This window comes from Camelina sativa, chromosome 5 (assembly GCF_030686135.1).
Source record: "Camelina sativa cultivar CO46 ecotype springtype chromosome 5, ASM3068613v1".
NCBI classification, from domain to species: Eukaryota; Viridiplantae; Streptophyta; class Magnoliopsida; order Brassicales; family Brassicaceae; genus Camelina; species Camelina sativa.
This window is the reverse complement of record NC_141884.1, coordinates 35587864-35615842: the sequence shown is the minus strand read 5'-3', so window position 1 is coordinate 35615842 and position 27979 is coordinate 35587864. Positions and strand designations below refer to the sequence as shown.

The 27979-nt window shown below is 36.8% G+C and overlaps 1 protein-coding gene, 1 long non-coding RNA gene and 2 pseudogenes across 3 annotated transcripts; 1 reads left to right on the top strand and 3 right to left on the bottom strand.

The window, feature by feature from the left end:
- Positions 1-2867: 2867 nt before the first annotated feature.
- Positions 2868-3880, bottom strand: LOC109133026 (uncharacterized). The gene is made up of 4 exons (XR_002037897.2): positions 3744-3880; positions 3373-3437; positions 3129-3255; positions 2868-3000 (listed from the first exon to the last, which is right to left on the bottom strand). It is a non-coding gene; the product is annotated as an uncharacterized LOC109133026 (long non-coding RNA).
- A 4716-nt stretch (positions 3881-8596) lies between these two features.
- On the bottom strand, positions 8597-9822 carry LOC104787830 (uncharacterized; annotated as a pseudogene).
- A 5633-nt stretch (positions 9823-15455) lies between these two features.
- LOC104789685 (putative S-adenosylmethionine-dependent methyltransferase At5g38780) lies at positions 15456-17328 on the top strand (annotated as a pseudogene). The gene is made up of 2 exons (XR_015598026.1): positions 15456-15542; positions 16298-17328. The product of XR_015598026.1 is annotated as a putative S-adenosylmethionine-dependent methyltransferase At5g38780 (transcript).
- A 1135-nt stretch (positions 17329-18463) lies between these two features.
- Positions 18464-19504, bottom strand: LOC109132934 (uncharacterized). Its single transcript, XM_019245404.2, has 3 exons — positions 19177-19504; positions 18992-19090; positions 18464-18898 (listed from the first exon to the last, which is right to left on the bottom strand). The coding sequence occupies exons 1-3, from the start codon at positions 19285-19287 to the stop codon at positions 18545-18547; spliced, it is 564 nt and encodes a 187-aa protein (XP_019100949.1). The 5' UTR covers positions 19288-19504; the 3' UTR covers positions 18464-18544.
- Positions 19505-27979: the final 8475 nt, after the last annotated feature.

Sequence of the window (27979 nt, the reverse complement as noted above, 5' to 3'; positions counted from 1 at the left end):
ATCCCAATATTGCTGATAGAACAGAGCTGTCATGCCATCAGCACCCGGAGCCTTTGAAGGTTTAATCGCAAAGACCGCTAGCCTCACTTCCTCTTTTGATACTTCAGCTATCAGAGAGTTATTCATTTCAAGGGTGACTCGCGGTTCAAACTCATGAAAGAACTGATGGTCCTCTTCTGATGGATACGACGATGCAAAAAGCTTCTGGAAATATCTACCTGCAACGTCTCCCTTAGATGGCTCAGATTTATGGCTCCTACCTTCCTCATCAAGAAGTTCAACCAAGGCATTTTTATTCCTCTCGGCTTTAACCGAACTATGAAAATACTTGGTGTTTTTATCCCCAGAGTGCATCCATTTCTGCTTAGTTTTCTGCGCCCAGTAACTCTCTTCCTCCTTATGTGCCAGCACCATATCCCTCTTAAGCCTTGCCATCCTCGGGAACGAGGGGGAACGAGAAGCATGCTCAACCTCAATCTCACCTTGAATCTGATTGATTTTGATCTGTGAATTCGTTCCATTCTCTCGTTTCCATTTGTTAAGGGCTTTCCTACAACGTCTTAGCCTCTCTGACACTCTCTGGCAAGATTCGAAGAAGAGGATTCCCAAGCTTGCTGTATTGACTCCTTAACAAGGGGCTTATGAAGCATTCTCTTATCGAACCTGAAAGATCCTTGATAAGTATCTTGGGATGACACTAACTGCACCAAAACAGGTCTATGATCCGATCCTTTCTTTTCTAGGAAAGCTTGGTTTGAGGCAGGGAACTTATGATTCCAAGCTTTGTTTCCAAAACACTGATCCAATTTACACTGAATCCACAGATCACCTCTCCTTCCTCCCCAAGTAAACGCATTAACCGTACTGTTCAGCTCAACCAAACCACAACCTTGATCATGTTAGCAAATTCCACAAAAGATGCTTCACTTCTTCGAGGGCCCCCCAACTTCTCTCCATTATGTAGTATGTCGTTAAAATCCCCTATCATACACCATTCTCTTTTTCTTTGGGACCCCACTCTAGTCAATCTCTCCCATACCTCCTTTCTAAGGCTACTATTAGGATGACCATATATACAAGAGAGGAAAAAGACCGCTCCTTCCATATTTACTTGGAGATCCAAAATATTCTTATCTACACTTAAAACCACGACATTCACACCCTTTTTCCAAAAAACTGCTAGTCCACCACATCTCCCCACCGGATTCACCGTATATACCTTCTCATAGCCAAGCCATTCTTGAATATCTACAAGTGCATTTCTACCGTTCATTGTCTCCATGAGAAACATTATCTCAGGAAAATGCTTTTTACGTATTTCCATGAGACGTTGAACTGTCAAGTCTTGAGGCCTTCTCCTCCCCCCTCCTCGTCCAGACTTTGTCCCGGAAGGGCCAGCTTCATGAAAGCCAACCACATAAGCCGTTGGACTAGTCTGCAACTCAGAAGAAGACATAGCATAATCCACCAAACCTAACCCTTCCTCAACCTCTCCTCCACAGATGGCAGAAACTCTGTTCCTCTCAGCCTGGAACGCATTTACCATTAACTTCTCATTTCCACTCACCGGGTTCTTCATTATGGACGAAACCTCTGCAGACTCATACCCAAAAACTAACCCTTTCCCTTTGCTATAATCTGAGGAGACGATAGGAGTCGGCTCTAACCTGAGAACCGTTTTCTGGATAATCGGATCCTTTTCTGCTTCTGCTACCGATTTCCTCACTTTCTCAATTCTGAGCTCTTTATCCTCCGTTGTACCTATCCTTAGGTATTGCCTCATCCCTTTTAGAACATCAGGGGCTATCCGCGGCCTTCCTAACAGAGGGTGGATCCCCACATTAGTCTTTTGTTCAGAAAATAAATCAAATCACCCGTCTTAGTTTTTTTTTTTTAAAAGACAGTTCGTATTAAAGAGGTTAGGATTACAAAAAATATTTCTTTTCAAAAATCAAAATTGATGGTTTCCAGATTATTCCATTAACCGTTCAAATACTTTACATATTTTGTTTAAGTTATTTAAGTTTTTTTTTTTTTTTTTGACAACTATTAATTTAAATTATCATACAAAATTTCTTAAATTTGCATCACATTCAATAGATTAATAATAAATATTTGAAAACTAAAAAAGAAATATGGTTATTCTATTCTTATGATCATATTGTTTTGTGGAAAAAGGAATGTAATTAATCATAATAAAGATTGTTATATTCTTATGATCATATTTCCTAAATTTTAGCTACATAATTTTTGTCTAATTTATTTCCTAAAACTTGTGAATCATTAAATGCTAATTGTTTTTAATTTGATTTAAAAGAAATTGAAAGATGTATTAAATATAAGGAAAGAGCTTATAAAGATCCACACTAAATTAAATGTAGTGTCTAGTAAGTATTACTTCCTCTGTTTCACAAAAAGTCTCATTTCGGGAGTTTTTTTTGCTTCACAAAGACTATCACTTTGTATTTCCAATGTGATTTTTAACATCAAATTTTCTAATTTACCGTTAACCCAAAACTTTTTCTATTAAATTTCAATGATAAATTACTCATTAAATAGGGGCATTTATATATAAATCAATTTTTTTTTAATCTCCTATTTAATTTTTTGGAAGTACATGATTTTTCTTTGTAGACTATATAATAGGTATATATATGATTTTTTTGGTTATAGACTTATGACATACATGATTTAGATGTATCATAATACTAGTTTAAAGCCCGTACTACGTACGGGTCCAAAATGTATTACATGTAATCTATAATAGTTTTAAAGACTATATAATTGTAAATTTGTAATTGAAAATCAAGTTTGTGCTTGTACGATTTAATAACAAAGCTAAAAATGTTTAAACGTTCATTAACTTCTTCAAAATAGCGTTGTAACTTTATTTGATTAATTTTCCAAAGTATACATATCAAAATACCACAAACTCTGACTGTTCCTTATCATCTCTTCGGCCCTTTTTATCATGCGTGAATAATCTTTTATTAGTCCTTCCTGTATTGAGCAATTGCAGTATTTCATTAGTAATTATTAAAATCTTTCCTATGATTAACAATATAATGCTAGTAAACATGGTTCTATTGAGTATGAACACCTAAGAAAGAAAAAAGTGACAAATTTACCTTTATATTTGCTCTTCTACGAAGATGTTTTGTGCTGCAACAAAGGATCTGCATATCATATCTAGTTGTTGTGTTAGAGTAAATGGTCTTTAAGAAGAGTCATCTCCATAGTAATGCTGTGTAGTTACTGAAAGCGTAAATTAAGAAAAATGCAAATAGTAAGAGACACACTGACTTCATTTGACATCTTTATTTGCTATCTCTGTAAATGAGTACTTTTAATTTGACATGAAGAAACTTTCACCTATTGAACTGTGCAGGAGACAAATGTAATAATCGAGCCATATGACTTCAGAAAGGAATATGAACCTGCAAATCCAAACATAAAATTCATGAGACTGAACAGGAAAATGTGAAATACAAAATTTGATGAGCATGAAAAACAATGATGAAAAAAAAAACCAGAATTGAGAAAGTCGAAAACAGAGATTATTATAAATTGTAAGAGAATTTGATGAGATATGCAATTGATGAAATGATGATGAACAGATTAAACCATAACTGAGAAATACAAAAATATAATTTAAATTGCAAATGGAAGAAGAGACATGCAAATGAGATTGATGAAACCTTCAATATAATCAGAACATAATATCTGGATAGTAATTTATGTACCTTTTTCCCAACAGTTTTCTCCTTCGTTTTGTCCGTTCTGTTTGTGAATTTTTTGGGTATTTAATGGAGGACTAAGAAAATAGAGAGTTAGTGAGACTTTGTTGAGTCTCATCAGTATATATCATGGAGGAAGAGGAGAGATCGTGGGCGAAACGGTTGAAGTAGATGAATTTTGTAAATATTTATTTTACGTAGAAAAGTAAAAATTTAATTGTTTAGGAAGCTGATTTTTTTTATTTTTTTTTATTTTGGTTTTCCACCATCGTGTGTTTTTTTTTCAATTAATGGGTTTTTGTTTTTAAAAAATTTTAAAATTAATCTGATGTGCCTTAACTTGATTGGACAGGTGACTTGTGATTTATAGGATAAAGGATATACGTTAGTTTGATTTTTGGTAATTAGGAATAATATGCATTTAGTTAATTATACATATAAATTGTCAAAAAAAAAAAATTCTACATATAAAATCAATTATAGGTAACATTTAAAAGATAAGGAAATCTTTCAACCTAATTAAAACAAACATATGTGATTCTTCTTTCATTTTTGTTTGATTTTATATTTAAATTATTATATAATATATTTAGTTAATAAAATTTATGATTTTTTCTGCATATGATGTAATTTAAATTTTTTTAAATGGACATGCTTAAATGATGAATAAAAAATATATAAAATGTCTCAACCACATTGCCTAAGAAAACTACGCAAAGATTCAAAATCATATTATGAAAAATTGACCAATTCTGAATACGAATGAGCATGAACTTTGATTTATCAGAGATTGAAATCATACTATAAACTCATACTTCAAAGTTGTACTATTAAAACCAATTTATATTATTCAATCTATAAAATATTCAAGCTTTAATAATATTATTCTTTTTAAAAATATATATTCAACTAAAATTTTGACTGTATAACAAGTAAAAGTTTGAATATTTAAATTTAATTTCATATATTTCTTTTGTTGAATTGTATAAATTTATATATTATAATAAACTTTTTAATAATTTAATTTGAAGTTATTTTAAAAGAAATATATGAAATTAAATTTAAATATATGATAAATATATTTTTTATCATAAATATATTAACACTCTAAGAATATCATAAATCTATTTTTATCATAACTATATATTTTTTTAAGAATATCATAAATATATGATAGATCAAAAATTTAAAATTATAAACACTCTAATTTGATTTGTTATAACACGGGTCAATAATATGTCACAATAATATGAAAAAAATTCAAGAAATATGATTTCTTGCTAGATCACGGGTTGAAATTTCAAGAAATATGATTTATCAGACTAAATTAAAGTTTGGTTTCGGTCAAGATGATTTTGACAAACATATATTACATATTTGGTCTTAAAATTAATATGCAGTATATTGTGGGTTAAGTTATAGAATTAACAATCAAAATACAATATATAATTTTAAAAACTAAACAAATCAAATAAAATTAACAAACAAAAAATTATTTTTAACAAATAAATTAACCCGCGGTGTACCGTGGGTTAAAATCTAAATCTATTAAACTATTTTACAAAATAGTTATTATTTCGTAAGTCATATAAATCATATTCAGAACATGATTTCATGGCATAATGTTTCATCCAAATTTTTTTTTTTTTTTAAACAAATAAAACAATCACATATTTAGTGATTTAAATAAAAATTATAAAATAAACAGAAAAAATTTCAATCCGTTCTCTAACACGGGTCCAATTCTAGTTTGTGTGTAAGTTTATTAACTAATTGCTAGTAACAAAAAAACATCAAATTTATACTATATTCTAGTGTAATAAAAAAGATGTTAGGTGTTAAAAAAGAAAAGGAAAATATGTTGAAACTTTTATTATTAATTAAACTAGGATGGTATTCGTGCTACGCCGCGAGATTTTTTTATATTTTGTTTTTATTTTTATTTATTTTCATAATTTTATATGTTTTTGTAATTAAAAATAACAATCACCGACGACTGACTACGGCGGCTGGGTCAGTTCTCCACGGTACAAAATAAGAAGAATTGTCCCTTGCCATTGATGAATCCACCTTATGATCAAAAAAGCTTCTGTTTACGATTCTACAAGTTTAAAATCTCTCTTGATGATTTGATTCTATTTGATTTATGTCTTTATTATATTATATTCAGTTCGGAAAAATTATGAAAAAAATTAACGATATCTGAATATTATAATATTTTTTTTCATTCTACTGCAATAATTTAAGTTCAACCGAATCAGTCTACATAGAAGAAATCACAGACCAAACGTCTATTTTTCTCTCATTTTTATATTGACGAGATCAAAGCCTCATTCATGACATCCCTACATGATACCTCACTTCTCCTATTCCAGCTAAGGAGATTTTGTGTCCTAGACTCCTATCCGTTTCTCTCTTTTGATAAGACGGAGTCAACCAAACACCAATGACGATATATGGATTCAACTAAAACGACAAAAAAATAACTTTGGCTCGATCTCTTTACTTTCATGAACGAAAGATGACAACATGTTTGCTTTTTTAGTGCCGCGATTTCTGCTAAGGTTGTTGTGTGCTCTTGATGCTCAGTTTGCTTTTTTTTTTTTTTGTTAACTTGGTGAGAGAAAGAAACAGAGAAATTAGTGGAATTGATATTTTTCAGTTCTATTAAAAACTCTCTTTTATTCTATTAAAGGGTTGCAAAATATAATTGTTAGAATTTACGAGAAAGATTTGAAAGTCTTTAGAATGCTTGTAAATCTATCGTATATTATGGGAATAACGTCCTACTTCCCCTCATAATTATAACATCGTATCAAATCTACACAGAACTTTAACCTCGTTATGTGTCTCTCTAAATCAATAGTTTTAGACCTATTTCCACCCGAATCAATAGTTTTATTGTCATTTCCCCCTCAAAATATCAAATATCATCTATTACTTTGAATCTGGATTTATGTGGTTTACTATTGGTTTAATAATTGCTTAACCAACTAATTAATCTTATTGACCGGACTAACCTTATTTCAACCCGATTTCAAATTAAACCCATCAAAACCTAACATTAAGAACCTATACCGGTTCTTCCCTCTTCCCCAGCCTCCTTAAAAAAATCTCCAAACTTAGACAAAAAATCACCAACCTCGAACAACCCTTCTGGATAAGTATTCTATTCACTTGAAAGATTAGAGGTTGAGAACTTATGTGTTGATTGATTATAACGTGATACACATACAGAATCACATACATATATACTCGAGAGAAAGAGATCTTTAGAAATCAGATCCATACAAATAATAAAATAGAATTAACTATGATTATATTGTGGAACTTCGTTGATCTTACGTGATTGATCCATCTTAACCCAGATTAACTATGCAGAAGCAGCTTGGTGACCAATCCATCTTAACCCAGACTGAACCAACTTCAATTATAGTTAAACGTGACCAATATCAATCTTTTACATCACTAAACCAATTTTTTCAAGACTCTTTACTAAATAGAACCAAACGTTTCATAAAAATCACAAAGTAAAAAAAATTCTATTGAATTCTACGTATGAATTCTTTCATCCAATTTCATCCAATAAAAGTTCTTCAAATCATTTTTTTTTTGGCAACATTCTTCAAATCTATTCAATCAAATTCTATTTAATTCTTTCATCCAAATATTTTCAGCCCACTTATTTTAAAAAGTAAGCCCAACAAAATAAGATCAAGTTTAATAGAAAAAGTGACATGGAAAAAAAAGAGACTTATCATAGGTTAAGACATGTTGAGTTGTATTATTTGAAATGTTTTTATTGGCTAACAATTTTATTGAGATGTCAAGCTGAGAAAAGCCTAAAATGCTGAGTTGTCAGATAGGGAGAGCAACACATTCTACTTTTATTGTATTGATTTTTAGAGGGGGTTATTGGTTCTATGATTTTAATGAATTTGGAAATTCAAACAAAAATCATGTGTTATTCAATCATTGATTTTAAAATACTTATCAAAATTATGTGTTATATGATTTATGATTCTATGATTTACAAATACTTGTTAAAATCTCATGTTATTCATTCAATGATTTGTTTTTGGATTTCCAAATCCACATTATGTTTTAAATGGATTTGCATGGATTTGAAAGTGTAAAATAGAATGATTCAAATCCAAGGATAAAACATGTTAATTCAAAATCCATGTGTTTTGATTTTAAAAATTTACAATTCCATAATGATTTAGAAATTATCTCTCCAATAACAGCCCCTTAGATTCTCTGGGTCTTTGTTATGTATTAAAAGGGACAATGGAAGGCGGAAAAAATTATGATCGACTTCTTGGAATATCGAACCCGTGACAGTTATGAAGCGTTTCTTTTGCCAATGGATGAACGAAGAATTTTGTAAATCGTCTCTCCTTTTTAACTTTAAAGGCCATTAAGCGGATGTTTTAAGATTAAAAATCGAAAGATCCGATCCGGAATCTGCGTGTTTATCCGATTATGAAAAGCTGTAATGACAATTTTAACCCTCTCGTTAATGAATTATTTTGTCTTAACTTTAATGGCATATCCTTGAATTTCTTTACAAATTTAAGGTTAGTTTGTTAAACGATTTTATAAATAATAGTAGGGATAAATAAATCTTGTCATGTGTTCAAATGTTTCCAACATTAAATAGATTATGACGTTTTTTTTTGTTTTTTTACAAACATTTAATACCAATTATCTAAATCAAACTAAATACAAGGATAACAGAGTTTAAAATATCCCAAAATTTAAAACATAACAAAGAGGAGATACTGAGTGCAAATGTAATTTTCCTTTGTTGACAATCTTAGAATATTTATAAACAAGGCTTAATCCTACATAGCGTTTCAGGTTCCCTCAACAGATTTCTTCTTGTTAACCTCTGACAGTAGTCTAAGAAACGAAGCTAGTTTCTTCCTTGCTTTAGCAACTTCATCTTGCGATTGAAGATACTCAGCTGAAGGACGGGTAACAGCACAGAAAGAACAGTAAAAGTTTCCAGCATCATCGTAAACAGGTGGCGATTTCAAACATTTCTGATGAACCATAACTTCGCAGCCATCTTTAGAACAAAACAACAACATCCCACTTTCTTTGCATCGTATGCATCTGTATATTTTCTCCGCAGGACTTGAAAAATGACAATCGCTTTCGTTTTCAAATCCCTCGTTTCTTCTTTCAAGCAACATATAAGATCTACTAATCTTATCAGCCCCATCTCCAAGGTCTCGACAAAATGATTGTCCACCTTTTGTTCTCCCCATAAGATCTGGTTCAGGCATTGGAGAAGTAACTCGTTCAGTCTCTTCCCCACCACTGCTCAGAGTCTCTTCCTCATTACAAGGAAATACTTCAGTATCCTTCTCACAGGATGATGGTTCAAGCATCTGATCAAAAACAAAAACAAATGTACAAACATAAGAAAAACCTTAAAAGCCTTATAGTAGTAAGGCATCAGAGATAGAACTTTTAAGCAAAGATAAATACCAGTTCCAAAGTGCATTTAGGTAGACAAAGAAGCTTGCTTTTGATAAAGGGAAGAAGATTTCACTTGGATTGTCCTGGGGCACCTGGTTTCAGTTTTGATAAAGGTATCTAGAAAACAAAGAACCAAAAACAATCTAAGTATATGACCATATCAAAGAAACCACAAAGAAAAGAAATCAGTTGTAAATTCCTCATCTATGATACATTAAAGAACATATTCACAGCTCTGAGATGAATCAAGCTCGACCTTTGAGTCAGCATCATCTTTACTTTATTCAGGAGTAGAAGAATCAAACAAAGAAGCCAAGCATCTGAAAGCTACCATCTCATTGGTGTGTTCACCCAAATAATCTGGAAGCTTAGGACCCATTTCAAACACGTCTGCAAGTAACATTACTTTTATCCGAGAATTTGGGATTTTTAGAATCAAAGAAACTGAAACTGATACAAAATTTAAATTACCATGCAACATCCAAAGCTCAGATTTGTTTTTGGCAAAGTACTAGATGATACAAATCCAGTTATCAATTTCTGAATTCCCAGTGACTAAGCGATCACATAAACTATCTGATTTTGGAGTCTCCATCGTTCGATTATGAGAAATAGCTGTAAGTTTATAAATTCACAAATCGATAGATTCTCAGAAACATGTTATCGTCTTTAATTAACGAAACCTAAGACTTAGCATATATATATATATCTTATTATATAAACATTGATGACAAAATTACTAATTAACAAGATCTTGACACGTGTCAATTATATCATTCAGATGTTGACATATGTCAATTCTAAAATTATTAAATTTTTAAAAATAAAAATGTAAAAATTCAAAACCTACTATAAAAAGAAAATATCATTATAAGGAAACTATATATATATATATATTCAAAATTGTAATATTGTTTACTTATTTTAATTTTAAGTTGTTAATTTTACAAAAAAAAATAATTACTTTTTATATAAGATAAAAAAAATATGATTGTGAAAATTATACAACTAACTACTGTTTCTAGAAAAATGTAAATACTTACCTTTACATAAAGAAAGAGATTGTTGAAGTAAAAGATTTAAAATAAAAATAGAACGTTTCATATATTTTTCACCAATCAAATAATTTATTTAAAACGACTGCTATTGTAACATATAAGATAGGAGTATGTAAGATTAATGTATGCGTTTTTGTTACTATATTAATGTTAAAGTGAAGAGACATATAATAGATTATTTAATATGTTTATAAAGACCAATTGTTGGTAGTAGTAAAGAATAATGAGTAGATTTTAACAGTAAAATATATTTGTGTGAACAAATACACTTCAAGTGGTAATGTAGATTTTATAAATGGATATACATTAGTGTATTATAGCAAAAAAAACAACTATTTTCTATAACTAAAAGTTTATCTCTTTACTTTTATACATTGTTTTTACTTACGAAAAAAATTAAATAAATATCTATTCTTTTTGTGAAAAAAAAAAAATCTATTCTTTGTTAAATTTAATTTAATTTTAATAAATTTGAACTCATCTACAACTATTTTCTTAACTAAAAGTGTATATGTATACTTTTTTTTTTCATGCAAACAATAAATTAAAAGAAAAAATTTCTTGGTTAGTTGCCCAAGCCGGAGGGAAGGGATTTACAAAAGAAACTTCAAAGATAAGAGAACGCGAAGCACGGACAAGACAATTTACCTTCATATTTGACGCACGCGGGAACCAAGAGATGGAGAATAGTTGGAAGGACTCCAGCGAGTTGAACTCATCGAGCACGTTGGAGAAGGACGGCCAATCTTTAGGGGACTGAACCATAATGAGTAATTAAGCACAATCAGTCTCAAAATGTTGACAAGTGATCCCTGCTTCACGTATCCACTCCATGGCCCAGTATAACGCTTCTAACTCCGAATGCAGGGGGAGGGCCTCCGTCTTAGAGACTTGGCCCCCAACAACAAGGTCCGCTCTTCACCAACGCAACACCACCAGTCCAATCCTGAATGCAAATTGGTTGTTTTCCAAGAACCATCAATCTAACAACGAAGTGAAGAAATCTAGACATCCGAAGACAGAGATGGAGCTGACATGACCGCCATAAAAGAGAGCGCCTCTTCCCAGACTAACTTAACGCTCCAGAAAACAAAATCCAAATTCGAGTACACCGACTCATATAGAAAACCCTCTGACGAGACTGGAGTCGGAGATAAATCTCAAACTTCACAAGAGCGAGGGAATTCAAAGAAAACGTGATTAATAGTCTTAACCACATAATCACATCTTTTACACCAAATACCACATTAAACATTTCGGTGTATCTATTGAATTTTATAAATAGTTTTTACTTACTAAAAATATTTATTTAAATTCTTTGTTAAATTTAGTTTTATTTAAAAAATTCTAAACCCGCACATCAGGCGGTCCTAATCTAGTATAATATAAACCTTGATGACAAAATTACTCATTAACAAGATCATGACACGTGTCAATTATATCATTCAGATGTCGACACATGTCAATTCATTATTAATTTTTTTTTAAAAATGTAAAAATTCAAAATCTAACCTAAAAAGATTTTATATAAAAGTAAATAGATAAAATAAAACCTAATTTTATTTAAAATCTAATTATAAAATAAATTATATATATATATGTACCATAAAATTTAAAATTATAATATTATTTACTTATTTTAATTTTAAGTTGCTATATTACAAGAAAAATATTACTTTTTATATAAGATAAAAAATGATTGTGAAAATTATACAATTAGTTACTGTTTCTAAAAAATGTAAATACTCACCTTTACATAAAGAAAAAGATTGTTGAAAAAAAAATAGATCGTCTCATATTTTTTTCACCAATCAAATAATTTATTCAAAAGACTGCTATTGTAATATATATGATAGGAGTGTATAAGATCGATTAACGTATGCGTTTTTGTAATTATAAAAATGTTAAAGTGAAGAGACATATAATAGGTTATTTAATGTGTTTATAAAGACAATTTGTTAGTAGTAGTTAAGACTAAAGAGTATATTTTAACGGTAAAAAATATTTGTGTGTACAAATAAACTTTTAGTGGTAATGTAGATAGTAGGTTTGTAAATGGATATATATTAGTGTATTATAGCAAAAAAGAAAACTATTTTCTATAACTAAAAGTTTATCTCTTTACTTTTATACATTGTTTTTACTTAGAAAAAGAATTAAATATATATTCTTTGTTAAATTTCATTTACTTTTAATACTTTTGAACTCATATACAACTATTTTCTTTAACTAAAAGTGTATCTATTTTTTTTTCAACCAAACAATAAATTAAAAGGAATTTCCTCGGTTAATTAGTTGTCCAAGCCAGAGGAAAGGGGTTTACAAAAGAAACTTCAGAAATAAGAGAATGTGAAGCATGGGAAAGCCTTCGAATTTGTCACATGCAGGATCCAAGAGATGGAGAATAGTGGAAAAAACTCCAGCGAATTATACTCATTGATCAAGTTTGAGAAGGATGGCCAATATTCAGGGGAATTCACCATAGTGAGTAACTCTGCACGTATCCGCTCCATGGGCCACTACAACGCTTCTAACTCTGAATGCAGGGAGGAGGGGCTCTGTCTTAGACACTTGGCCCCCAACAAAAAGGCTCGCTCCTCACCAACGCAACACCACCAGCCAAATCATGAATGCTGATTGGTTGCTTTCCAAGAACCATCAATTTGACAACAAAATGAAGAAACCTGGACATATGAGGACGGAGATGGAGCCGACATCACTGCCGTAAAAGATAGCGCCTCTTCCCAGGCTAATTTATCGCCCAAAACCTGAGTAATTATATCATTCGTCTCGATCTCTAAACCTTAAAAAAAAAATATTTATGGCCTTCCAGATTGCCCATAAAAATCATGGTAATTAAAGAAGTTGATCATGATCACCCTGTTGAGAGACAACCCCCTACAAAACAAAATCCAAATTTGAGTACACCGACTCATATGGAAAACCCTCTGATGAGACTGGAGTTAGAGATAAATCCTAAACTTCCCACAAGTGAGGACATTCAAAAAAAAAAAAAAAATAATAGCCTCAACCGCAAAGTCACACCTTTTACACCAGATATTTACATTGGACACCTCATTGTATCTATTTACTTTTATAGATAGTTCTTAGTTACTAAAAATACTTACTTTATATTCTTTGTTAAATTTTATTTTATTTTAAAAACTCTAAACCCGTACATCGGGCGGGTCCTAATCTAGTACTCTTTCCGTTTCAAAATATAGGATGTTTTGGCAAAACACGCATATTAAAAAATAGTTACTTTTATAAAGTTTAACCAGTCATAAACAAGACTGCATAGTATAAAATATGAAACAAAAATACTTCTATATTATGAAACAAAAATACTTCTCTAAACATCCTTTATTATGAAACGGAGGGAGTATCATATAAACTTCGGCATCCTTTTGATTTATTCTTGGCTATTAGTGCAGAGAGCATCTCCTTTGGAGACGACTGGGGCATATATCGTAGTTTAACCTATGATTTATTTTATTAATTTGATGCCCCTACGATTACATAGTTTTCTCACGCTAGATGATGTGAGCGCCAAACGGCTAAACGGCTCGGACGGAGATCGGAGTCGTGGGACGCTCAGGAAAATGAAAAATTTCCTCGGACCAAAAGGGGTGGGATGATAGTATGATGAGAATGGACGATAGAAACGAGTTTTGAGGTCAAACGGACGAGTAGAACGCGGTTTCAAACGGTAGTGGTAAGATGGCGGTGGTTCGGTCGGAAGAACACGGTAGCGGACAGTACGATGGAATCGGATGACGGCTAGCGAACCGAGTAAGAAACTCGACCTCGGTTCACTAGAGAAAGATGGGGTCGAAGTGGAACATAACCAACGATCAGGTGAACGCATTGCGATAGAGACGGTATGGATCGAACGGCGGTGTACACGAGCGATGGGTAGCGTCGTACACCGACTAGAAGAAGAGCGATCCCGGATCGATCCTTCTAGGGTTTCTTTCAAGCCCAGTCCCGGACTAAGTAGCGAGAAAGAGATTTGCGACAAGAAGCAAAGATTCACTCTTTGGAAAATTATGATTTCATTCAAGTCTAAAGAGTCTAAGCAAGTGGCGTTGGGAGCTTAAATAGTGTAAGGGTTTAGAGGGAACTAGGGTCACGCGGACTCGCTATGGTCCGCACACGTTTGCCCTTGACGCGTCTCCACAGACGGTGAACATGTCACCCTCTATGTGGTTTAAACAAGGCCACACACGTCACACTATTCCAACGTTCACAAGGGAAAGATTTAGAAAAGGTTCAAAACACAAAGCTTAAAGAAAAGACAAAATAGGCAACGTTCTTAGGCTGAACGCAGGAACCACATCATTGGCTTTAAAACGCGGCGTTGTGCGTCAGGACTTGTCGCCTCGTTAAACCTTCTCCGGTAAACCTCATGGGAAAACCCCGAAGTAAGGAAAAAGAGTATGAGTCATGATCCTGATGTCTTTGGCGCCCTCATCTTTGGGTAAGGACGAAGGCCGTACGAACGGTCTCACCGATGGTTGCCTTGGCCGAGTCGATCTCTTGGTCTTCTTGGACAAAGGCTTGGACGAAGTGGTTGATGTTGTGCTTGGAGTTCCTGGATGAGCTCTTGGTACGGGTGGTTGCACCGGGAGTGATCCTAGGCATGCTGGCTCCGAGTTGTCCCGCGGGTGATACGAATGTCCCAATGTTGTCCGGGTCCGGTGCGAACGTTCCTGGTCGAGTGTCCGATCCGGTGCTCACATCACTGGACCTATGTGATTAGTTCAATTTCAAAACAATTAAAAAAAAAAATTATTTATTGTAGTCTTGTACTTACGTATTAGGACCACTGTAATAATAATAATCACTGATAATTCAGTATTAGCTTCTCTATTTAAAAACACATGTAGTAGCAGTTTAGTTCACTGAATATGAAAATGCTTTCTAAAATGTAGCTTATTATTCCTTGTGTTTCAAAACAAGCACAAACGGATGTGATAGGCTAATAGCATTTCTAGTAATGTTCTTGCTTCAATACGCATATTATTGTAGTTCAATTCAAGAGGTTATCAATTATATATTGTTTATAGTGACTATACTATAATAATAAGCACTAGGTGTTAAGTGCATGCATGGCCTATATATATAGACGACACACCCAAAGTATAGAAAGTAAAAACACAAACTCATAATGGAGAAAGCGGAGATTGTTCTTAACTCACTTCCTATGAGTGGTGGAGATGGTCCGAACAGCTACTCTAAGAATTCTCATTTGCAGGTCTATTTTCAATTTTTTTTTTTTTTGGTTTCTTATCTTTTAATTTTTTCTTTTCATCTTTACATTTCATATTCCTTTATAACAACTTCGCATTTTTAATATGGTTTGTTACATTTGATCCAACAAATTGGTATGTAAGATGAGTTGTTAGATAAAATATATTTTCGTTAACTATTTTAACGATGTAATAAGTTAACTATTTGGTTATCTATATTACTCATCTAGACATGCGTACAAGATAGTTTAAGAATATCATCATCAGTCGATTTTTAAATAGACGTTGGCTGGGTATTCGGATCAATTGGAAGCCCATGACTTCAGAGGACGAACATAATTTGACTTTATTATCATGATCTCTTACATGATGTTTTGTTTAATCAAATTGTGGTTCATAACTCATCGAGCCACACAAAAATACACCGAGGATTACTTAGCGGCTTCATTGTCGCAAGAAAAGCTAAATCATAAACTTAAATCTAAGGCACAGAAGGCATTACTGTATTTCAGTAGTTTTACTAAATCTAGGTTTGAGTATAACATACTGTTTTTTTAAGCATCATTAATTTTTATTTATTTTGTACGATGGTGTGTGTTATTGGTTTTGGATCTCATCTCATTTAGATTTAGTGCAGCGAAATTTTGTATTTCATTATTTCAGTCTCTTTTAATAATTTTCAATAGGAGTAGCACATCTTTAAATACGATATTTAAGCATGAAATTATCATAATCTTTGAAATTCTTTTGGTGTGGACAGAGAAGAACAACAAGTTTGTTGAAAGAGACAATAGACAAACTGATAGTAGAGAAACTCGATGCAAAAACCCTAGTCTCTGGCTCCAACACGTTCCGAATAGCCGATCTTAGTTGTGCAACTGGACCAAACACATTCTTTTTCGTTGACGACATCATCAGATCCGTTGAAACCAACTTACGACAATCAAACTCCTCAAAACCAGAGTTTCTTGTCTACTTCAACGACCTCCCTGAAAACGACTTCAACACTCTCTTCACTTCTCTCCCTCAAGACCGGAGTTACTTCGCGGTCGGGGTCCCGAGTTCGTTCTACGGCCGTGTTCTTCCTCAATCCTCCGTTCATATCGTAGTGACGGTTGGGGCCACACACTGGATTTCAAATGTTCCAAAGGAAGTGGTGGACAAAAAGCTCCAAGGCATGGAATAAAGGGAAGGTTCACTACTCAAATGCGGCCGAGGAAGTGGTGAAGGCTTATGAAAGGCAGTTTGGTCGGGACATGGGGAAGTTTCTAGAAGCTAGGGCTAAAGAACTAGTGAGTGGTGGTCTTTTGGTTGCTGGAATGTGTGGGATTCCTAAAGGAATGCCATTCTCCAGTCTTGCCGATGGTATCATGTATACGTCCATGGCTGAAGTTCTCATTCAAATGCAATCTCAGGTAATGCAATCTCATCCAATCTTAAGTACTTTACAAATATCATCAAAGTATCTCATGTTTTACTATCGGTTCTCTTTCTTGAAAACTAATTATTAAAGAAGAATGTTTGACCAAGAAAAAAAAAATTATTAAAGAAGAATATAAGTTGATTACATTGAACACATCATCAATTAGGTATTACGACTTTGTTATAAGATTTAAGTTTTACAGATGAACCATATGGCAAAAGCCACCAAGCCTATAACAACCGCGCCAACGGTGCCTATCCCAAAAAGCACCAGCAACTCCATTCCATTACTTGTTCTTGTTCTCACTGACAATTCTTTATGTACTTTGTGTGTTTTATGAATATCTTATTATTATCCAAATGTTGGAAGTACTCATAGGAACATATAAAAGTGGTATTTTATAATTAAATTTGATCCCCAACTTTGATATTAATCAGATCATAAGATGTGTGTCTAATATATCTAATATTAAATAGATTGTGATTTATGTATGTCATAAACTAATTTAGTCACAACATATGTTTAAGTATATCTAATATTAAATAGATTGTAACAATTGTCAAAGAATTCCCTCAAAACTTATGATGATAAAAAAGTAATATATATATATATATATATCTAAGAGAATTTAATATATATATATATATATATGAATCTAATTAAAATAAATAATAAAATACACCAAAACCAGTGATTTAATGGTGAAAACATATGTTAGAGCATCTCCAATAGTCCTCTATTTTTACCTCTAAACTCTATTATAGAGTAATTTTTGCTTCAATCCATCTCTATATTTATCTCTATAATAGAGATTGCTAATTTTTTTTTTCTATTTATAGGGGAACTCTATTTTTTCCTCTATAAATGGAGGTGAACTACCTTATTTGCAAAGTAGTCCTTTTAATATTTAACTTCTTTTATTTATGACCAAAATAAATAAAATAAGTATTTTTAAGAACTAATAATATAAATTTAAGTATAAATATTTATTCTAAAATATTGAGACTACCATTTTTGCAAAAGATAATTTATATAAATAGTAAAATTTATTTTTCATTCATTCCATAATGCTCTTTAAAAATCTAGTATATTTTATAATTTTTGTATGATGTGATGCTCTTTAGAATAATAAATGCTTAATTTAAATAAAAATAATAATTTTATGAAAGAGTTGCAAATTTTTTTTTTTGAATAATACAAAATTTAAAGTAAAATTGGTTAGTTTTCAGTTTTTATAAATAAAAGGTGTTAACTGTAAAATAAAAATAGTATTTATTTGGAATATTTTTTTATAGAGGAAAAAATTAGGAAAAACCATTGGAGAAAAACTTATCTCTATTATAGAGATCCTCTATTATAGAAGAAAAAAATAGGAAAAACTATTGGAAATGGTCTTATATTGCATTGTAACAATGTATTCAAATAATTTGTAGCTATAATTTAATATACATATATATTTTTTTTTCTAGATATTTTTTATCATCTCGTATATAAAATAGAATATTGTTCAAGAAAATAATTTATTTTTATGAGAACTAAATGATTAAAGAAAAAAAAATCTGAATACTTTTAATCCATCATAGATTAAAACTTTTCTCTATCGACATAGCCGTAATAGAGATTAGCCATAACTTCGCAGCCATCTTTAGAACAAAACAACAGCATCCCACTTTTTTTGCATTGTATGCATCTGTATATTTTCTCTCCAGGATTTGACAAATGACCATTGCTTTCGTTTTGAAATCCCTCATTTCTTCTTTCAAGCAACACATCGTATCTACTAATCTCATCAGCCCCATCTCCAAGGTCTCGACAAAACGATTGTCCGCCTTCTGTTCTCCCCATAAGTTCAGTCTCTTTGCTACCACTTCTCAGAGTCTCTTCCTCATTACAAGACAATACTTCAGTATCCTTCTCACAAGATGATGGCTCAAGCTTCTGATCAAAACAAATGTACAAACATAAGAAAGACCTTAAAAGTCTTCTAGTAGTAGCTCATCAGAAATAGAACATTTAAGCAAAGATAAATACCAATTCTAAAGCGCATTTAGGTAGACAAAGAAGCTTGCTTTTGATAAAGGGAAGAAGATTCCACTTGGATAGTCCTGGTTTCAGTTCCGATAAAGGTATCTAGAAAACAAAGAACCAAAACAATCTAAGTAATATATGACCATATCAATGAAACCACAAGAAAAGGAATTATTTGTAATAAATACCTCATCCAAGATACATTGAAGAACATATTCACAGCTCAGAGACAAATCAAACTCGACCTTTGAGTTAACATCAGAATTATACAAAGAAGCCAAGCATCTGAAAGCTACCATCTCATTGGTGTGTTCACCCTAATTTACTTATCGTAATAGGATGAATGCTAATAATTTACTAAATTATCCACATGAAAATGATAAATGTTGATGACGAAATCAAAGAAAATATTGTGGTACTTTTAAAACCAGTTACACGTAAGGAAACAATTTTCACGTTTAGAACTCGATTTGAGAAGACAACACTAAAAGTTTTTGATGTAATGAGAAAAATTAGAGATCAGTTCCAACAAAAATGCAAATTAAAAAAATAGGCAAACAACAATAAAATCATATTTCATTAAATTTTCCTAGATATATATATATATCTATATATATATATAGTTATATCATTATTAATATATATTATAGATTGAACCATATTTTTACATAGGATTTAAAAAACTTATTATCTTCTTATTTTATCGAATTGTGTCATTTTTCACACTGACCCAATTTGGGTACGGAAAATTTTTGTAACATCCGTGAACCGAAATCCCGGTTTAGGGGATTGCATCGGTCGATGCAAGAGGTGCATCGGTCGATGCATGTGCAATTCTCTGCATTTTGACTTAAGTCAAACGCTGCGTTTTGGACAAAGGGAAAAGAAAACCCTTAAGTCGTGTTTTGGTTCCATTCGACGGATTTGGCCGTTTTTGAGAGAAACCAAAAGAGAGAAAAGTGTTCTTGGTGTTCTTGGAGATTTCTTGGAGATTTGGGGCGTTCCTGTAGAGATCTGTAGCTGGGATCGTTGTAGGAGCTTCCTAGAGGCTTGTTCTTGTTTGTTTGAGGCTTAGTTCTTCTGTGGCAAAGGTAAGTACATGACCATGGCTTATCTAAGCTAGAGAACTCATTAATCTTCCTGTTGTGTGTCGTAGACGTATTAGGATGTTGCTATGGGCATTAGGAAGCTTTCTTGTGGCTTGGGATCGAGTTTTGTGGCTGTAGGAACGAAGATCCGGCGAGAAGCTTCGGGGAAATCACGGTGCTCGACGTTGCGTCGATCGATGCATATCTTGCATCGGTCGATGCAAGTGCGAGGACGGCGCGTAAAACTCTAGGGGTTTCGTGTTGCGTCGAGCATGCGTCGGTCGATGCAGACTGGGTATCGGTCGATGCAAGTTACACTTGCATCGGTCGATGCAGCTTCTGTGTCGATCGATGCTTCCCCTTTTGGCATCGGTCGATGCATGTGTGGCGTCGGTCGATGCTAAGTCCTGGTTTGTTATTCGTTGTTGTTGATTGTTGTGTGATGATTATTGATACTCTATTGCTTGTGTGTATAGCCCAGTAGATGGGAGGATTGCCTTACTGAGTGTTTATAAAATACTCATGCATTGCAATATGTGTTTGTGGTGCAGGTAAAGGCAAAGTGTGATCGTGGAATCCAGGCAATGAAGAGGAGGATGTTCTAGGGACTCGGTTTGATGTTGTCTGGCTTGCTAGGTTGCTAGAGTTGAGTCTTAGAGCATTGTTTAGGATTGCTGGTTATTTGGTTTATGTTGGTTGGGAACATTGGTTAGGATTGGAAATAATAGTGGATATTGTTGATGTTACTGGTTATATTATTATTGGTTATTTATTGGTATTGTTTTTTCGCTGTTGATTGTGATTGTGGTTAGGTGGCTAGTGGGTATGGGACCACTAGTTGTAGTTTATATTATTATTATTATTTATTATTTATTAAAAAAAAAAAAAGGTCGGTCGTTTCATTTTGGTATCAGAGCCCTTACGGTTCTAGGTTTGGGTTCACTAGGTTTCTGTTGTAGATGTTTGGGATTTGCATGCTTGATTGATTATGTGAGTTAGTCAATTGTGTGTGGCATGGAGTCCTAGAACATCCTCTTCGAGCCGAGTGTGTGATTCCACGGTGAGTTTATGTTTCTGTGTTATAATAGAAATTGTTTGCTTAGCCTTCTATTCATGGTAGTGTAGATGGTTAGAGAGGATGCTGTGGCAGGTCGAGGTCGTGGACGCGGACGTGGTCATGGTAGGGGCAGAGCCCCAGTGGTTAGTGAGACCGAGGACCAGAGTGTGACAGCTGAGGGTGTTGGCGAGTCGCAGGGTGTTCCGGGGGATTCCGTGAGTGTGGCAGGAGGGGGCGGTGTTGATGCTCCAGTGGCCGGTGATGCTAGGGTCCCGGGTGTGGGGGTCCCAGTGGGTGGAGTCCCTGGTGTTGACGTTGCGGCTTTGCTAGCACAGTTGTTAGAGCGGTTACCACCATTGGTACCGGCTCAGGCTCAGGTAGTGCCACCAGTGGTGGCGGAGGAGCGGCAGCCAGTGGCTGCGGATGCGGGGGTCCATGCTCGTTATCTCAGCATGTTGACAGAGATGGGTCGGTTGCATACTGAGCAGTTTTCGGGAGGTGTAGATCCTACTGCTGCGGATGCGTGGAGGACGAGAGTGGAACGTAAATTCCATACTCTGAGATGTCCTGAGGAGTTCTGGGTGGACATAGGGGTCTACTTTTTGAGTGGTGATGCTGAGTTGTGTTGGAGATCTGTGGCTGCTAGGAGGGTGCAGCGGGAGATGACTTGGGCTGACTTCGTTTTGGAGTTCAACTGCAAGTATTTTCCTAGAGAGGCATTGGATCGTTTGGAGGTGCAGTTCCTTCAGTTGTCTCAGGGGACACGGTCAGTGCGGGAGCTAGACTTGGAGTTCAGTCGACTTCTATGTTATGGGGGTCGGGCCTTGGAGTATGAGGAGGCTCAGGTCAGGAGGTTTATGAGGGCTCTACGGGATGATTTGAGAGTTCACTGTAGAGGGAGGTATTATGCTATGCTGGCAGAGCTGGTTGAGACTGCAGCAGAGATTGAGGAGGATATCCGGGCACAGTCAGTGTCGGTTACTCCAGCAGTTCACCCTAGTAAGGCTGAGCAGCAGGGTGGTTCTAGCAGGGGCGGTAGGCATGCTCAGGGAACCAAGAGGAAGTGGGAGGCTACGCAGAAGCCGAGTGGTGCAGGTTGCTTCGGTTATGGGAGCAGAGATCACAGGGTTGCTAGTTGTCCCAAGAGGAGTGTTCCGTCGACAGGACCACGGGTATGTTATCACTGTAGGGAGACAGGGCACATCAGGCCTTTTTGTCCCAAGTTGCAGCCGGCAGCAGTGGCAGCGTTGCAGCAGGTGCAGCCTGGAGGTCAGCAGGTGGCACGGATTGAGCAGGCGCCACGGGTTTACAAGACAACTGAGACTGGTGGAACCAGTGTCGGGGCGATCACAGGTATATTTTCTGGTACTTTAACTTTGTGAATTTTAGTAGGTTCAGATTGTATATGTTTCCTGTGATAAAGTGTTAGGTTCTCAACACATGAGGTTTGTGTAGGGACCTTGTTGGTGGGCGGGTTTAAGTCCCACGTTATGTTTGATTCTGGAGCTTCGCATAGCTTCATTACTCCAGAGTGTGCAGAGTGTGCGGGGATCAGCGGGGATCCTGGAGAGCGTGCAGGAGTTGTCAGGGTTGCGGGAGGTGAGTTCCTGAGAGTGATTGGACGGGCTAGAGGAATTGATATTCAGATCGCAGGAGAGTCCTGGCCAGCAGATTTGCTTATCAGTCCAGTGGAGCTGTATGACGTTATTCTCGGGATGGATTGGTTGCATCGGCATAGGGTGCATTTGGATTGCCATCGGGGTAGAGTGGAGTTTGAGCGTTCAGGAGGGAAGTTGGTATTCCAGGGTATTAGACCGACTTCGGGGAGTCTCGTGATCTCAGCCATTCAGGCTGGGAAGATGATCGAGAAGGGCCGTGAGGCTTATTTGGTTACAATATCTATGCCAGAGTCAGTGGGGAAGTCTACGGTTAGCGGTATTCCGGTAGTGGAGGAGTTTGAGGATGTGTTTCAGTCTTTGCAGGGATTACCACCATCTCGGTCGGATCCTTTTACCATTGAACTGGAACCGGGGACGACACCGTTATCCAAGGCCCCTTACAGGATGGCTCCAGCAGAGATGGCAGAGCTGAAGAAGCAGCTAGAGGATATGTTGAGTAAGGGATTCATCCGTCCTAGTGTATCACCGTGGGGAGCGCCGGTGTTGTTTGTGAAGAAGAAGGATGGAAGTTTCAGGTTGTGTATTGATTATCGGGGTTTGAACCGGGTCACTGTGAAGAACAAGTATCCTCTTCCTAGGATCGATGAGTTGTTGGATCAGTTGAGGGGTGCTACTTGGTTCTCTAAGGTGGATCTGGCGTCGGGTTATCATCAGATACCGATAGATGAGGCAGATGTGAGGAAGACTGCTTTCAGGACGAGGTATGGGCACTATGAGTTTGTGGTGATGCCCTTCGGATTGACTAACGCGCCAGCAGCGTTTATGAGATTGATGAACAATGTGTTTAAGGAGTTTCTAGATGTATCTGTTATCATTTTCATCGACGATATCCTGGTTTATTCTAAGAGTCCTGAGGAGCATGCAGTGCATTTGAGGGCAGTTATGGAGAAGCTGCGGGAGCAGAAGTTGTTTGCCAAGTTGAGCAAGTGTAGTTTTTGGTAGCGTGAGATGGGCTTTCTGGGTCACATTGTTTCTGCAGAGAAGGTTTCTGTAGATCCAGAGAAGATTCATGCTATCAGAGATTGGCCTAGACCGCAAAATGCCACAGAGATCAGAAGTTTCCTTGGATTGGCAGGTTACTACAGAAGATTTGTGCAGGGGTTTGCAAGCAGAGCACGTCCTATGACTAAGTTGACAGGGAAGGATGTTCCTTTTGTCTGGTCAGAAGAGTGTGAAGAAGGCTTTGCAAGCCTAAAGGAGATGTTGACTACTGCGCCAGTGTTGGCTTTGCCTGAGCAGGGAGAACCCTATGTGGTTTATACAGATGCATCTAGAGTTGGTTTGGGATGTGTTCTGATGCAGCATGGGAAGGTAATTGCCTATGCTTCGCGGCAGTTGCGGGTGCATGAAGGCAACTATCCTACTCATGACTTGGAGATGGGTGCTGTAGTTTTTGCCCTGAAGATTTGGAGATCTTATCTTTATGGTGCAAAGGTACAGGTGTTTACAGATCATAAGAGCCTGAATTATATATTCACTCAGCCTGAGCTGAATTTGAGACAGAGGCGGTGGATGGAGCTTGTGGCAGATTATGATTTGGAGATAGCCTATCATCCTGGTAAGGCTAACACGGTTGCAGATGCTCTGAGTCGGAAGAGGGTAGCTTCGGCTCAGGAGCAGGAGTTGGAGTCTCTGGTAGGAGAGATTAGTGCTTTGAGCTTATGTGCTGTTTCACAGGAACCGTTGGGTTTGGAAGCAGTAGATAGAGCAGATCTTCTGAGTAGAGTGCGGTTGGCTCAAGAGAAGGATTTGGGGCTGGTGAATGCCTCTAAGGATGTGGATTCAGAGTATCAGGTCTCAGATAATGGTACTATCTTGGTGCACGGTCGGGTTTGTGTGCCCAAGGATGAGGAGTTGAGACAAGAGATTCTGAGAGAGGCTCATGCGAGCAAGATGTCTATTCATCCAGGAGCGACTAAGATGTACCGTGATCTCAAGAGGTACTATCATTGGGTTGGGATGAAGAAGGATGTAGCTAGTTGGGTTTCGAGGTGTGATGTGTGTCAGCTAGTGAAGGCTGAGCATCAGGTTCCTGGCAGGTTACTGAAGAGTTTACCCATCCCTGAGTGGAAGTGGGATATGATCACCATGGATTTTGTGGTAGGATTGCCAGTGTCACGGATCTTTGATGCTATCTAGGTCATTGTGGACCGATTGACTAAGTCAGCACATTTTCTGGCCATTAAGAAGACTGATGGAGCAGCGGTCTTGGCTAAGAAGTATGTGAGAGAGATAGTCAGATTGCATGGGGTGCCAGCGAGCATTGTGTCTGACAGAGATTCCAAGTTCACTTCGGTGTTCTGGAAGGCATTTCAGGCAGAGATGGGCACGAAGGTGCATATGAGTACAGCTTATCATCCCCAGACAGATGGACAGTCTGAGAGGACGATCCAGATGCTGGAAGATTTGCTGAGGATGTGTGTGTTGGATTGGGGTGGCCATTGGGCAGATCACCTGAACCTGGTAGAGTTTGCTTACAACAACAGTTATCAGGGGAGTATTAAGATGGCTCCTTATGAGGCTTTGTATGGGAGGCCATGTCGTACACCATTATGCTGGACTCAGGTGGGGGAGAGGAGCATGTTTGGTGCTAGTTTTGTTCAGGAGACCTCAGAGAAGATTCGGGTTCTCAAGCTGAACATTAAGGAGGCTCAAGATAGGCAGAGGAGTTATGCTGATAAGAGGAGGAGAGATCTTGAGTTTCAGGTAGGAGACAGAGTGTACCTCAAGATGGCCATGTTGCAGGATCCGAACAGGTCATTGTCAGAGACTAAGTTGAGTCCGAGGTATATGGGTCCATTCAGAGTGATTGAGCGGGTTGGTCCAGTGGCATATAGATTGGAGTTACCTGAGGTTATGCGTGCATTCCATAAGGTTTTCCATGTGTCTATGTTGCAGAAGTGTCTCCGTGAGGGTGAGCAGGTGTTGGCTAAGATTCCTGAGGATCTTCAGCCTAACATGACTGTGGAAGCGAGGCCAGTGAGGGTTCTCGAGAGGAGGATCAAGGAACTTCGGAAGAAGAAGATTCATTTGATGAGAGTCCTGTGGGACTGTGATGGTGTTGAGGAGCAGACTTGGGAGCCTGAGGTAAAGATGAAGGCAAGGTTCAAGAAGTGGTATGAGAAGCAAGCCGCGACTTGAGCTTGTTTAGCCTGGTCCCATCTGTAATCCGTGGCTGGAGCGGGAATGGAGTATTTCAGCCCATCTCTCTTGTTACTCGGTCGCTTGGGGTGGTTGGTTGTGCGACTCAGTAACAAGATGAGGTGGTGTTGGGGTACAAAGTTTCCGTGAGGCGGGGTTGTGAAGGAAAGTTCCTGGAGGAGAAGTTTCAAAAAGTGGAAAGTTTCCAAAAATGGAAAGTGCTAAATATGGAAAGTTTTATGGGAGTTAGAATTTGTCCATTTTAGCGGTGGAGAGCCTTAAAGGGGGCTTGTGTGTGGCCTTAGTGGCGGACTTTCGAGTTAGAGTGTGTGGCGGTCTTGTTAGACATTGTGTGGCCTTTCTGGCGGGCTTTTAGCCATTTGTTGGCCTTTGTGGCGGGCTGTTTAGCCAGAGTGTCTTTGTGACGGTCCTTCGGGACAGATGGTCTTTGTGACGGTCCTTCGGGACAGATGGTCTTTGTGACGGTCCTTCGGGACAGATGGTCTTTGTGACGGTCCTTCGGGACAGATGGTCTTTGTGACGGTCCTTTGGGACAGATGGTCTTTGTGACGGTCCTTCGGGACTTAGGTTCTCCTAGTACTGCTATATTTAGAGACTTTGTGGCTCGGGAGTATGGTTGGTATATCGACTTCGGATGACGATCCGGGGGCGCGCTGTAGGGTGGCAACCCGAGAGACGAGTTGGACTTTTCCTTATATATTATGGCATGCGGGTCTTGGCCCGATGAGGAGCCAATAAAAACTCAAGGTTTAGGCCTATGAGTAAAGGAAAGTCCAAAATTCGAGAGCAAATGACGCCTGGAGCGTGAGTCTATCGTCTAGAGGTGACCTTCTGTGGATCGGTCGGAGGAGTGCGGGCCGTGGAGACGGTTGCACGGGAGTCCTTGGCTGATGGTTGTTTGGGATTCGAGGATGAATCCAGTTTGGTGGGGGAGAATTGTAACATCCGTGAACCGAAATCCCGGTTTAGGGGATTGCATCGGTCGATGCAAGAGGTGCATCGGTCGATGCATGTGCAATTCTCTGCGTTTTGACTTAAGTCAAACGCTGCGTTTTGGACAAAGGGAAAAGAAAACCCTTAAGTCGTGTTTTGGCTCCATTCGATGGATTTGGCCGTTTTTGAGAGAAACCAAAAGAGAGAAAAGTGTTCTTGGTGTTCTTGGAGATTTCTTGGAGATTTGGGTCGTTCCTGTAGAGATCTGTAGCTGGGATCGTTGTAGGAGCTTCCTAGAGGCTTGTTCTTGTTTGTTTGAGGCTTAGTTCTTCTGTGGCAAAGGTAAGTGCATGACCATGGCTTATCTAAGCTAGAGAACTCATTAATCTTCCTGTTGTGTGTTGTTAGACGTATTAGGATGTTGCTATGGGCGTTAGGAAGCTTTCTTGTGGCTTGGGATCGAGTTTTGTGGCTGTAGGAACGAAGATCCGGCGAGAAGCTTCGGGGAAATCACGGTGCTCGATGTTGCGTCGATCGATGCATATCTTGCATCGGTCGATGCAAGTGCGAGGATGGCGCATAAAACTCTAGGGTCTTCGTGTTGCGTCGAGCATGCGTCGGTCGATGCAGACTGGGTATCGGTCGATGCAAGTTACACTTGCATCGGTCGATGCAGCTTCTGTGTCGATCAATGCTTCCCCTTTTGGCATCGGTCGATGCATGTGTGGCGTCGGACGATGCTAAGTCCTGGTTTGTTATTAGTTGTTGTTGATTGTTGTGTGATGATTATTGATACTCTATTGCTTGTGTGTATAGCCCAGTACATGGGAGGATTGCCTTACTGAGTGTTTATAAAATACTCATGCATTGCAATATGTGTTTGTGGTGCAGGTAAAGGCAAAGTGTGATCGTGGAATCCAGGCAATGAAGAGGAGGATGTTCTAGGGACTCAGTTTGATGTTGTCTGGCTTGCTAGGTTGCTAGAGTTGAGTCTTAGAGCATTGTTTAGGATTGCTGGTTATTTGGTTTATGTTGGTTGGGAACGTTGGTTAGGATTGGAAATAATACTGGA